The sequence below is a fragment of the Pieris napi genome, chromosome 14, assembly GCF_905475465.1.
Source record: "Pieris napi chromosome 14, ilPieNapi1.2, whole genome shotgun sequence".
Lineage (NCBI taxonomy): Eukaryota > Metazoa > Arthropoda > Insecta > Lepidoptera > Pieridae > Pieris > Pieris napi.
The window spans coordinates 12,453,849-12,467,110 of record NC_062247.1 but is presented as its reverse complement, the minus strand read 5'-3'; the positions used below and the strand labels follow the sequence as shown (position 1 = coordinate 12,467,110).

General features: G+C 35.8%; 1 protein-coding gene across 1 annotated transcript; it reads right to left on the bottom strand.

The window, feature by feature from the left end:
• Positions 1-692: 692 nt before the first annotated feature.
• Positions 693-10,167, bottom strand: LOC125055674 (poly [ADP-ribose] polymerase-like). The gene is made up of 20 exons (XM_047658133.1): positions 9,921-10,167; positions 9,615-9,753; positions 9,216-9,376; positions 8,848-9,029; positions 8,547-8,760; positions 8,336-8,441; positions 7,576-7,759; positions 7,083-7,299; positions 6,902-7,006; positions 6,386-6,488; positions 6,144-6,306; positions 5,426-5,582; positions 5,143-5,316; positions 4,924-5,060; positions 4,548-4,684; positions 4,166-4,326; positions 3,971-4,091; positions 3,740-3,899; positions 3,483-3,659; positions 693-1,568 (listed from the first exon to the last, which is right to left on the bottom strand). Exons 1-20 carry the CDS (start codon positions 10,029-10,031, stop codon positions 1,496-1,498), a joined length of 2,982 nt encoding a protein of 993 aa, XP_047514089.1. The 5' UTR covers positions 10,032-10,167; the 3' UTR covers positions 693-1,495.
• Between the last annotated feature and the right edge of the window lie 3,095 nt (positions 10,168-13,262).

Here is a 13,262-nt window from a genome sequence, read left to right as displayed (position 1 = left end):
TAGACCTTTAGGCCAATCGAATTTAATTTGATGTGAGATGTCCACAGAACACTAATACTTCTAGCGAAGAAGAACAACAACTTCATGGTAAAAAAAATGCTTACACCAACGTTCCAGATAATGCCATCTGGTACTATAGTATTGCGCGAGAATTTAAAATGGTATGCAAGTACAGAATTTTAACTATTTCATGTAGAGAAATAAAACAAGGAGTGTACATGGGTAATAATTTTATTAAACTTCAATAATTAAATTAATCACTTAATATGACACTTACGGTGTTCGTATGTGGTAAAGGTTAAAACAACGTAATTTTAGATTTTCGAACGATCAAACTTATGTACCCATTTATGGGTATCCATGCGGTAAGGGGTTAAATCGTCTTTTTTTTGGAATTATAAGCCTGGTATCTAGACCTTTAGGCCATAAATCGACATTTGTTGTCTAAAGTGGGCTATTCCAGCGAACAACAATACAATAGTCGAAATGGGGGGAATTTCGAGTGTTTTTAAATGCAAATATGTATAGTAAGTCATGATATTTGACATACGGGAGTCATGGTCCTTGTTAAGTCTTGTTTGTGTCCCCTACATCCAAAAAGCAATCTCAGGATCTTCATGTCCTTGCATATTAAGGTTGCAAACTAAGCAATATGAAATCATTCAGAATTGTATAAATTAAAATGAATGTCCTTAAAACAAGAATGCACTTTAATAGAAACATGTTTTGGTTGAAAACAATTGTTTTATTTTAAAAACATTAAGATATTACAAAAACTGATTATTCAAAAATTTAATAGCATAATTAGTAAATTCAGCACATCTTACATATTTAAAGAAAATTATGAATGACATTTTGTGTGAACAAAACAATCTGTCTGTACCCTGAAGTCATTAACAAAAACAATAATCGCTGCCACATAAACATTAACCAACTTAGAACTAAAGTAGAATCATAAATGCTAATGGCACATATAAACAGTAAAATTAATCGGAAACATCTTGGAGGCTACGGCTAACATTTTTAGTTTTTAGCGCAACAAACATATTAAAACATTAAAGAAACTATTCTCCTACAAACCTTATTCATAAAAATTTATTCAGTCATATAACATGGATTTATTTGAAAAATATTATTCTATAAATGATTATTTGAATGAAACAATATTCATTTGATAACGTGATAATATATGCTATGTAAAATTGTACCGTTTGAGAAAAAATTGGACGCCATTATGTGTGGCAAAATATGAGAACTTTAAATTATACCACCAAAACATTTTTTTACCATACTCTTGCAAATGATTTATTATTATTATCTTTTCTATTACGATGAAAAAGGACATTGTTTTACTGAGTAAGACCGATTCTACTTCTATGAATAAAGGTTTATAAATTCAGTTGAAACACTAACTAGGTATCACATGCGTTTCGGTATCACCTTTAATCTTCCTTTTAATAATTAGGGAACAACAGCATTTAATAGGAAAATATAATCAATATTTGTAGTTGAACTTCACTTGCAGCAAGTACTTCGCGTTGACCTGGGCGACGTCGTATACGATGAATCTAGCATGGAGTCAAGGTAACTTACTGAGGTTCAACGCACTATATATATAACATACAATAAAAACAAATTAAATCAGTGGCGCTACAAACTTCTTAGACGCCTCAGATTTATTGTATCTATTTCATGATCAAGGCGAGCCCGGTTTCCTTGCGATGTTCCTTCTGGTAGGGGAGCCCACGATGCTAAATGGGGATTTACTCGAGCGTCGTAGAGACCTATTGGGATGCAAAGCTTAGATACCTGCTTAGAGACCTTTTCATCGGTGGGGGAAGCGGCTATAGATTGTTAAATATGTAAAAAAAAACTGTTGCATGGATATCCTCGAGCGCGTCAGATATTGATAGCATCAATGCCCTACGTATTTTTAATAATGTACGTATGTTAATCTGATCGTTAGCATGATGCGGGTGGTTGTATTTAAGGGTTGAAAATGAAAAAAAAAAAAATATCGAGCGCGTCAGTTTTTCTAAGAGAGTGTTAAGTGCACCAAAAGAAAGCTCTCATTCACTAATCTGACGATTTCGATGGGACGCAAACCCGCGGCCATTTTCATAATTTGCAAAAAAAATCGCAATTTTAAAATACTCAAGCGCGTCAGATTAAGATATGTGGTTCATCTTTATGTTCTAAACATACTGTCTCATAATCTGACGATTATCTAGAGGGATTCACCTGATCTGACAAAAAAAAATTTAGAAAAACGGTTCACCTAAAGGGCCATCCCTGCAAGTTCCCGCTAATTCCATTCCTGGGCGCTTAAAATTGATATTTTGAGCTCGCTGAGTTCAAAGAAATAACATTTCTATGCATTTGAGCTCTCCCAGCTCGAAAGTCTGATAGAAGTTTTATAGAACACTATTTTTGGAATTTTCAAACCGCAATAACCTTTGAATGGATCAAGCAATTTTCACGCGGTTGGCGGCATTTGACGCAGTTTTATCATCCTCATAAGTAATTTTAATTGATCGAACCACAAATTTCGGAGTAATCCCGAAAAACACTTTTTCGGGTTACTTTCGTTCACGATATCTCTCGAACGATTCAACCGCTTTTGACCAGCTTGGTGGCGATCGACGTGGTTTTTCAAGCTCAAAGGCGGATTAGTTTTTGAAGTTGATCGATAAAGAAACCACTTTAAAAAAAAAACTTATTTTTTTAAGATTTTTCAAAATTTCTCAAAATCTATCGGTCAGAATCGGTTCAAATTCACAGGAAATGTAATTTTGAGGGAAATATTTAGAACGCCGTTTAGTAGATTCCGATCGGTTTAAGGAAATGTAGGCATCACGCAGCTGCATGCATTTAACTTTATCGACGAATTTTTGTTATTTCGGCTTGCGGAAATCGTCAGATTATATATTTTTCATTATTCTTGAATTATTTCCTTCAAAATAAAAAAAAAATTAGCTACGCTCGAGAATGTCGAGATGACGTTTTTTTTTTACAACTTTGTTGCCCTCCCCTTTTTTTCCGTCACTCTCAAATTGTCTGATTAGTGGAATATACACTTTTTAGGATGTAATTAACTCACCCTACCTTAATCTGACGCGCTCGGGAATTTCTAATGGTCAATTTTTTTTTACTAATCTGATCCTGTCTCCTTCACGGGCGGCCTTATATATGGGCCTCATATTTTGTGGAGGTACTTAACCGGGTACAAGGTATCCCCCTATATATTAATCTGCCACGCTTTAGTAAATCCCGAAATCCCCTCTTGGGCTCCCCTACCATTCAACGTTCGAGCGAATGTTAAATGCACACATAGACAGAAAGTTCATTGGGTTCAGCCGGAATCAAAACTACGACCTCAACAAGGATGAGAGTCCCACCCTTTAGCCACTAAGCCAATACTGCTCAAACGGAACAGTTCTACAAAAATTTAATTAATTTAAACTAATGTTTTAAAAGGATACTCGTTATAGAGTAATGATGTTTTTTCTTTTTTCTGAACAGACTTTCCCAGTGGCACAACGACGCCGTCGTCGAGTACTTTGTTCTGGGACGGATCGGGCTCGGTCTGGCCCATACCCCACACGGAGTGGGTGCCGGCCGGTAACTTCGTTATATACTCGGCTTGTTTGCACTTTTTCCTGTGAAAATTGTAACAATGTATTAAATATAGTAAAATAATAAAAATTAACAAAGTCTGGTCAACGAGCGATGGTCTCACATGTCTCCCAAAGCCACTTCGCTGAGCAGCATGAGGCCGACGGGGTTGTCGGTGTTGGTGCAGCAGTAGTTGGCCGACTTGGACACCATGTCGGCGAAGTATATGCCTTTGCCGAACATGTAACCCGTCACGGGGGCTTCGGGCGGCGCTATGCGGAGACCTGCATCACACAGTTTTTACAGAAAATCGTTATGCGAAAGGTGCCGGCACATTATGAAAGAAATCGGTTACCTTGTGACAAAATGCCGGCAAAGTTAGTAGTTCTGGAGCCGTGCCATAGCAGACGTCTGTTGTGGAGCTTACGGAACGGCTTGTATCGCTTGGCTTCACCTTCGCGGTTTACTTTAAATACCTGTCAAAAGCAAAACAACTTGCTAAAGGATGGAGCTCTGAGATGATTACAAAATAAATGTCTTCCGTTATCACCTCCTGCAATTCGAGGGTATAATTAGTGTGGGTGGCCGCGTGTGTGTTCTTCAAGTATTCAGCTATCATCTGATACTCTTCATTAATCTTGTCCAGGAGCTCTAACTCCGTCTTCAACTTCTTGTAGTTAGATTCGATGGCACTCACGCCTTCCTCCTCATCTGGGGAAGAAGGATCTCACTGTTAAAGTTTGTGGATATTTGAATAAATAACAGAATTACAAAAATAGAAATGGTAGAAGACATCGAAGATTTCGGTGTAGTTTAATTCGTACATTAATACTGTATTGATGATAAATGCCCAGTATAACCGAGTACCGTTTCCCTATTAATGACGGATATGTTAAGAAATCTAACTCAATTATGCAAAGCTGGTGAATTACCCGAGTTGAGAAGACTGTAGGCGATTTCGATTTCCATCAAGCTGTCCAGCATCTGAATCTTGTTCAAGACGGCCTCCTCGCTGTCCAGCAGCGGAGGATTGTCGAGGCCGAAACTGTGCGGCACCAGCGTGTAAAATCTGTAACAAACCAATTTTTTTCGATTCGTCTCTGAGGAAATTGATATAATCATATCGTAATATGTATATACTTTTTATTTAATTCAATAATTAACAGCTTCAACATGATACATGGTTACAGGTGCTTACAAACATTTTGTAACATAAAACCCTTGGAGAGTAAAAGCGTGACGCTCTTTTTGAGAACGGGCAGTAAATGTAAATTTATAATAATGATATTTTGAAATTCCGTAGATTACCTGTTGGTCGAATCTACAATTTTGCTGTTACTTGCGTTACCCTTTTGAATGATCGTGAGGAGTTGCGACAACACGTTGTACCCGGACTTGATCTGTTTCTTCGAAAGCTTTCCCAGAGGCATCTTCTCCGTGTCGAGCTGAAAGAGGTCGAGGGCAGTTTTAGATACCGACGCCGCCGTAAACACACCACGAAAAGGCCCTTTCATACGAGACGGTCACCTCGAACTCTAGCAGCGTTCTCTTCATGGTGTCGATGTCGAATATCATCTGCACGAGGTTCTGGACGGGCAGAGCGAGACCGCACTTCGTGTCCACTTTCAGCTCTCTCTTTTCTTTATTCGCATTGTCCCCGTCGCCGTAGTCCACCTCGATCGGGTAGTACGCGCCCGGCATCTGCGTACACATTCAATACGATATTAAGACGATATTTTCTACTCTTCCCTCGTGAGCATGCAGCTTTACGATGTCGGAGGAGAAATGACGTCGGCCGTCAACGGCTTACCTTCATGAAATCGTCGCGCATCTCCCAAGGATTTTCAGTTCTCTCCATGTACATGTCTTCGAACTTACGGACGGCGTCTTGAAGAGATTTGCAATTCTCGACCTTGTTGCCGCCGATCGGTGTGCCGATTCTACCCCACGAACGGAAGAACCAGAATCTACGCAACGATTGGGCACAATTTAGTATTATTTTCTGCTCTTATCAACGTGATTTATGTTTATGAGTATTGGGCACGCTGTGAGTGATGTTAATTTAAAACAAAAACGAAAAAAAACTGTGTCGTGAAACTTTAATTCATAGAAAAAAAATTCATTTACTAGCTAATATATGAAACATGTTTACAAAGAAAGAATAATCATAGTAGGACTAAACAAAAGACGCACTTGGAAAACTGTTTTTTTCTTTCTAAATAATAATAATCCTTCGAGGTAATTGGCAAATGGAAACAAAATAATACGAAGTTCCAGTGATTTAGAGCTGTTTACTCTTTAGCTAAAGTACAGATTTCCTTATTACGCCTCAGGAATTGACAAAACTAGTACTAAATAAAAAAAATATTTAAACAATTGTTCGTTTAAAACTGCGACCACCTGAACTAATCTTCTAAAATTAAAAAAATACCACTCAACTAAACCAAACAGTTGCTTCCGCATTACGTTTTGTGTTAAGGATTTGATGTCGCATAGCATAATATAGAATATAGCGTGAGAGTACTCACTTCTTCTTGTTATCAGCCTCCAAGACCTGCATCTTATAATACGAGTTCTTGCCGGCGACGACGTCCGTCTTCGCGAGTATCACCGTATATTTGGCCCCTTCGGGGTCCACGTACACGTGAGCTTCGTCGGCCAGACCCGAGTCGGGGTCGACGGCCGTCCCACCTGCGCGAACCGATCGAACGGTGATTTACGAAATTGATATTTACGAAAATCGGAAAAGAATATAAGAAAATCGAAATACCTTTGATTTTCAGTTTAGTGACACCGGACGACTTCACGTAGTTGCTGCCGGACTTTTGAATGGACTTGCCGTCGATCACGTCTCGGGGAACGCGCTTCGTGGGCTGTCGTATGAGTCATATAAGAATAATTCGCAAATATATACTTTCGTTACTGTCGTAAACACTATTGATAAATTACGTACAAAATAATATAATCATGTTAGTTTTTTATCATAACTTTTTTAATTCATATTCTGTTATTATGAAAATTGGCATACAAAAAGGTTTGTTTTGAAATAAAATAAAAATAATAACATTAAAAATTACACAGTTTTCTAGAAAAATCTCATGTTTCTATCAAATCCGTCACGTTATCGACTGATTAATTTGAAATTTAAAACACATGGATTTTTTTAATGTAGCCGTAATATTTAGTCAATGTAGTATCCAAATATGACAAAAAGTGGATTTTGGATTTTTTCAAATCCGACATTGTTCTAAGATCATACGATTACTGTTGAGTTAGGGCTACTTACATCCGATCCCCAAGGCGCAATATTGTTTTGTTTGATGAGGTCCAGCGTTTGGGAAACGGATCCACTTTTTGAATCGATCAAATCGAAAAACTCTTCGTTCACGACCTGCAAATTATCTCCATTGAAAATTGTACGATTTGATTAATAACTCAACGAGTAGTCCAAAGTACACGAGTCTCACTTCGATGTCTTCGGCTTGGATGGCCTCCATCTTGGCGGCCATTTTCTCCACCTCTTTCTCCGTGGACACGACCGCGGCCAGCGTATCGGTGACTCTGCTCGTGACCAGACCTCCCATTTTTAAAATGCGCTTTTTAATTTCCTCCTTGTCCCCCTTGAATTTTCCATACATGAAAAACTGGAGATTCTTCAGCGGTGGAATGGGGAATTTCTTCTCACTAAAAATAGATAAACAGTGATGTTTTAGTATAATTTTGTGCTGAGGGTATTTTTCTTTTTCTTTTTTATAGTATTATTATATTGGTGTCGTATCTCCCAAGGAAGACCCCCGCCGGGAAAAGATACCACACTTCGCTAGTTCGCAAAAGACCCATCGAGGGGATGCTGATGAAATTATAAACATTTCGAAAAAAAAAATTGGTGTACTAATAATAATCTTTGAATATGAGACAGCCTTAACAATAGCGACAGTGTACAAATGACAGAACAGTTACCCTTGCGGTTCCTCCTTCTTGACGACGATGGCCGGAGGAGGAGCAAGCTCAAACAATCGCTCACCCACTTTTGGTTTGTAGGACTTAAACACTGATCCCTTTTTGTAACTCGAGGGCACTTTCATCGGTTTCCGTTTCGGTGTCCTCGTTGTGTAGCTACACTTGGTCCATTCGCTTATATTACCTTCGAATCAATTGGACGTATCCAAAATGGTTATTTATGTCCACGGTACCGGAGAATAAAAGCTAAAAATTAAGCTGTCCTACTATATTGTAACTTGAACTCGTTGAAATTATTTGATGTCGATCTTGTAACGAGATATCCGAGTTCCAGTCATTAAGAAATAATAAATAATAGTTTAAAAAAAGTTGCTCGATAGACTAGAGCGCCCTACGCTTTTTCACAATAATACCAGTATTTTTTGTTCATTACCATTTTCAGCCTAAATTAGGAATTATTTTTCACTTTTTAGTTTGATGTGCTTTAAAAGCGTGTTTTTATTTTTTTTTAACTATTATTTTATTTTAGTTAAATTTTTTTCATTTTTTTTTCTTCGGATAATTGCATTGTCATCGATCTTTGGCAGGTGCGCAAAGTTTGAATTAAATCTGTCCGTTAAAAGTGGGTCAAAATCGAGTCAGAAGGAGTCGGTTACATACATACATACATACATACAGGTGAAGCTAATATAAAGCGTGTAAAAAATGTCAGGATAAAGGAATGGCTCGAAGTTAACTTCATGGATAAAATCTATATTACCTGTGCATCTATAATTGAAAGTGTCCAAAATAAGCTGGCCCTGTTTGCATTCAGGACAAGGTTCCAGAGCCCCAAATGCCATCATGTCCGCCAAGTGGTCCAAACACTGGGAACAAGCGTAATATTATTCTCGAGTCATCAAGTATTTCTTATATCTGAGTGAGTATAAGAGCCATCTTTAGCTTAAAATGTAATATTATGTTGAATTCACCTCATCTGGACCTTTTAGTATCTCCTGTGAATTAGCTTCGAGCAGTTCGTGCAAATCACTTCTTCCAAGTTCACTGAGGCGGCCTCGGTACTTGTGAAACGAGTCATTTTGCTTACATAAGTCTTTTTCTATTTTTTTTTCCTTCTTTATTTCTTCTTCATCTTTAGGTTCTGATTTTAATTTCTTTATTGGACCTCCATCGGTACTTATAGGTCTATAGAAATAAGTTATTTAAGATATGTCAGAATGTGGTCAATGGTAAAATAACATTTAATGTTAAAAAATGATGATTAGTACATACTTAATTTCTTTCTTAACCATGGCTTGATCTTCCTTCCGGAGTTGCTTAAACCCTGGTATGTCCTCTCCTCCAGCCAGGAATAAAAACTCAGCCTGTCTTTCAGCAAAGCACTTTACATGATGCCAAGCCGGTGCATCACCATATCGGGGATCAAATTCCATTTTAGAAATTCTTACTTCATCCTATTTACAAAATGTTAAATTGTATTGTGTTAAAATAAACAAAGAATTTTGTCTGTAAAATCTTTTAAAATTAAAACAAATATTATGCACATATGTTGTATGTCCTAGATACATATATATATATATATGTACTTAATTTTTTAAGACCATCAACATTATACAGTTTAGTTTAATAATAAAATTTACCTTGCAAATTTTAATGTCACACTGTTTGCAAGTAGCTCTACTTGACTTAGCATATTCCACTGAGAAATTAGAAATACCAGGTTGTAATTTTTCTTCTTTTCTTTTTGTACCCTTTCCTTTTTTACCCTTTTCTACTGGCATAACAGCACCACATGAATCAGCTGTAAGAAGTATGATATTACACACATTTTTATTAGTATATACATTAACTTTGTAGCCGGTAATAGTAAGTAATATTATAATATTAATGTGGCGAAATTCACACTAAGTATGCATAAATATAGGGTAAAGGCACTAACAATAGATACCTTATTTCCTCCATAGCTTATGGATTTACTTTTTATTTTACTGTGTTACTAATGAGCATTATAAAAAATAAAAACCTCTGTATTATATTACCCAGTAGTTCTTTAATTCTTTTTTGATCTTCATTCTTTAGTTTATTAAAATTGCCTATTTCTTGAATGGTTGGACATTTCTTCTTAAACAAACATTTTTCATGGTGCCAATTTGGTTGTTTTCCATCATGAAATGCTGACTGCAATATAATAAAGTTTGTATAAAACAAAATAAAATTAATTTTGAAAATTCTAAGTTGAAGATATAGTTGACCATGAGGATTGCATCGTAGGTACGCATAATTTTATATTTAATTTGAATGCATTAGATACTGTGTTTAACTTGAAATACCCCTCGAATACAAACCTGCACCATTACAGCAATACGTAATGATCCTTGATCAATTTTCTCTTTGCAACCTTTACAAGCCGCTCGACCGGACTTTGCATATTCTGCTTGATACGGTAATTCGTTCATTTTCGAATGATTATTGATTAGTTATCGAAGTTCAAATTATGCACTTACAAGACTCTAAACGTGCTGCAATTGAAAAATATAAACAAAATTAAAAACAGTTCCCAACGTTCACCGGTTTGCAATTTGTATATAAGACCAGAGTATACAATTGGTGCGTTCCACTAAGCGCTCACGACGATCAAAATGCTCCTTTAGCCATTCCACATACCGACCGCGGTCGTTGTGGTCACGGCGAAAACGTCACTCATGACGTCATGACTAATGCTCACGCAACGCTCACAACGACCCATCTAAAGAGGTGGGTCGTTGTGAACGTTGAGAATAATTTGGCGCAATTTTTGAAATATGACAAATAATAATATTATTATATTCAAAGTTTAAAGATGGCGACAAGAAAAATCACATTATTTGATTCAGAAAGAGAAATTGTTGTAGAAGCTATCGTTTCTGAAGCTGAAGCTGCTTCTTTGTTTTTTGCAACGAAGTGTAAATAAATAAATATAATTATGCAATATAAGTTTAATACAATTGATTTTAGTTTATATTCAACAACTATTTATACATTTTTCCTGAATAATGGATAGCATAACCTAACTCAATGTAAACGATATTTATTTTCATTAATAATATATATATATTTGGTAAATTTATTTTATTTGTAGATGTATTTTTTGCAACTGAGCTATTAAGAAAAGCTGAAGCTTCCGCATCTGTTCAAGTAGATCAAGAATTTATTGAAGAGACTTCAGAGAGTTTAAATTATTTATAAAATATTCAATTATTCTTCACATTTAAGTCACAAATATCAAAACTTATTGTTTATGATTACCTAACCTCCTTAAAATGCTACTATTTTCAAACTTGACATTTGTAATATTTATATGAACGCCCGAAACGCTCCATAATCTATTCCACTTGAGTTAACGACAGTAACATTCACAATCAAGTGGAATGGGGAAATCAGCGGTCGTGAGCGTGAGCGTTGTGAACGCTTAGTGGAACGCACCAAATGTATGAATGTACATAGTAACTAGTAAGGAAAAATAGATAAAACATAATAGTCTTTTGTCAAAAGCTCCATAAACACTAAACTTTAAAACATACATAATCTTCAATTTTGTGCCCTCCTAAAATTTTTAATTCCTATGATTTAGCAGTTAAAACATAGTGAATACTAAAAGATTTAACAAGTATTTTTATTTACTTTGAAGTAAACAATTTCATTACAGGATACCCACTACCGGCAGTACTCTGTACTACCTAGTGCCAAACACCACGCGCGAAATATACGCGCCAAACTGAAACTACTAGCATAGGCCATAGAGTAATGAATTAATTAAAAAATTCTTAATAATTCTTATAACTAGTCTATAGCCGTTTGTCCACCTCCGCCGTCACCGGGATGTCACCGAGAACGAGATGACGGTGTCGATTTAGCGATTTAGAAATTACAGTAGATTTACTGTATTTTAGACTTTTCTACTGTATACTGTAATGATAAAATACAGTGTATGAAAATACTGTATTTAATTTCCGTTCATATAAATTATCAAAATAATCAAATTTAATACGTTTTACGTATTAGAAAATACGAAATATAAATTTGCAACCTAATCTAGAACCCAGAACCACTGACCTTTATCTATAGACAATGTAGAGTAGGATTGTTACCTACATATTATAGTTTACGTGCGGGGAATTCCCAATGAATCAGAACTAACGCTTAGCAAAAACTAACCGTCTAGTATTATCTTTGCCTCACTCAAACGCTGAGGTCGAACGCAAGTTTAGTGAAATTAATAATATAAAAACCAAGCAGAGGAACTGTCTGATCACAAATACTATTCAAGGAAATATGGTAGCTCAGCAAGCCATTCGTCGAAATTCTGAAAACTGCGTCAAATTTAATCCCACTAATGAAATGATTTTGAAGATGAATGCAAATATTTATCAAAATCATGAGGAAATTATTTTAGAATAACTAACAATGATATGTATTTACAAATAAATTAATACAGCATCTTATTTTTCTTTTAATATTTAAACAAACTTTTACTGTAATTTTACTGTAATCGAATTTGGAATCTGCTGTATTGTTTTAAGAAACTACTATATTTTTTGGCTGACAACACTGTAATTTTACTTTTGGGATCTGGAAGCACTGGTTCGGCGTGACCGTAGAACTCGGCACGGTTTAATGACGGGCCGATGTGCCGGCTATACAAAACACGTTTGGTGGTATGCATACTGCATAGGGCATGCATACCACCAAATAGTACCAACGTAGTTTGTGTTTTGGAGTGTGATGGCAACGCAACTTTTCGTGAAGTACATAAAACGCCCCTGTGATGTATCGTTCACGTATTAGCGGATGAATCCAAAATTCTTTGCATCGACTACGCCTTTGAACGTACAAAAGCAGAAGAAGCAATTGTCGCCGGTTGAAACTAGCCATCCTCCTAGTTTGTTTTATTTCTACTAAAAAGGAAAGCGCGACTACCACGCACGACAAAGCTCTAGAACTGCCCTGCGATCCTGTAACCAGTGTGTCCAGATTTAGTAGATTTCTACTTTTTTGGTAGATTTTGAGGTACTGTCAACAGAATTTAGTATGTAAAAATTATTTGGTATATTTTAGTAGAATTCACGCTTTTCAGTTATTCTAGTACTTTTTTTGGCATATCGAATAAAAGCGAGGTATTCCTCTTTCATCGATTAGATTATAACTATTTAATGTTTAGTCTTTTCGTTACTATTCGTGCCGTGAGCATAGAGTGTGATGTGGGTGATGATTCCTTTATTGAGAATTTATATAATCGAGTTTAAACTGAAACATAAATATACACAAGGATATCGCAATGAATAGGAGGAAGATCCCTTATTTAAAGTTGGTTATGTAAATCTACAGAATTTTGCGTTATTTTTAAAGTGATCAGGCCCTTATTCATAAAATTGAAACAGACATACAAAACATGATGAGTTCCATTTTGAGCTGTTTTATGAAGATAAATTACATAAAAACTACTCCGCTTCAGTCAATAGATCTGACAGAAGTATGTTCAAGTTAATGGACTCAAAATTGCTTTATTTTGGGTAACATTCTCATGTTACCCAACATAAAGACGAAAAATCTTTACTTTAAGTATCATTTTATACATTTTTGTTTAATTATATTTTTATTAAGAATTTAATTTAAAAAAAAAACTTGATTTCTTTTAAATTAAATTCTTA

Excerpts from the sequence above, each read along its gene's own strand:
- LOC125055674 (XM_047658133.1), bottom strand. The coding sequence starts at position 10,031 with ATGAACGAATTACCGTATCAAGCAGAATATGCAAAGTCCGGTCGAGCG. Across the intron at positions 6,489-6,901 it reads TTGCGCCTTGGGGATCGGAT|CCCACGAAGCGCGTTCCCCG; the intron begins GTAAGTAGCCCT and ends CTCATACGACAG. Across the intron at positions 4,685-4,923 it reads ATTGTAGATTCGACCAACAG|ATTTTACACGCTGGTGCCGC; the intron begins GTAATCTACGGA and ends GGTTTGTTACAG.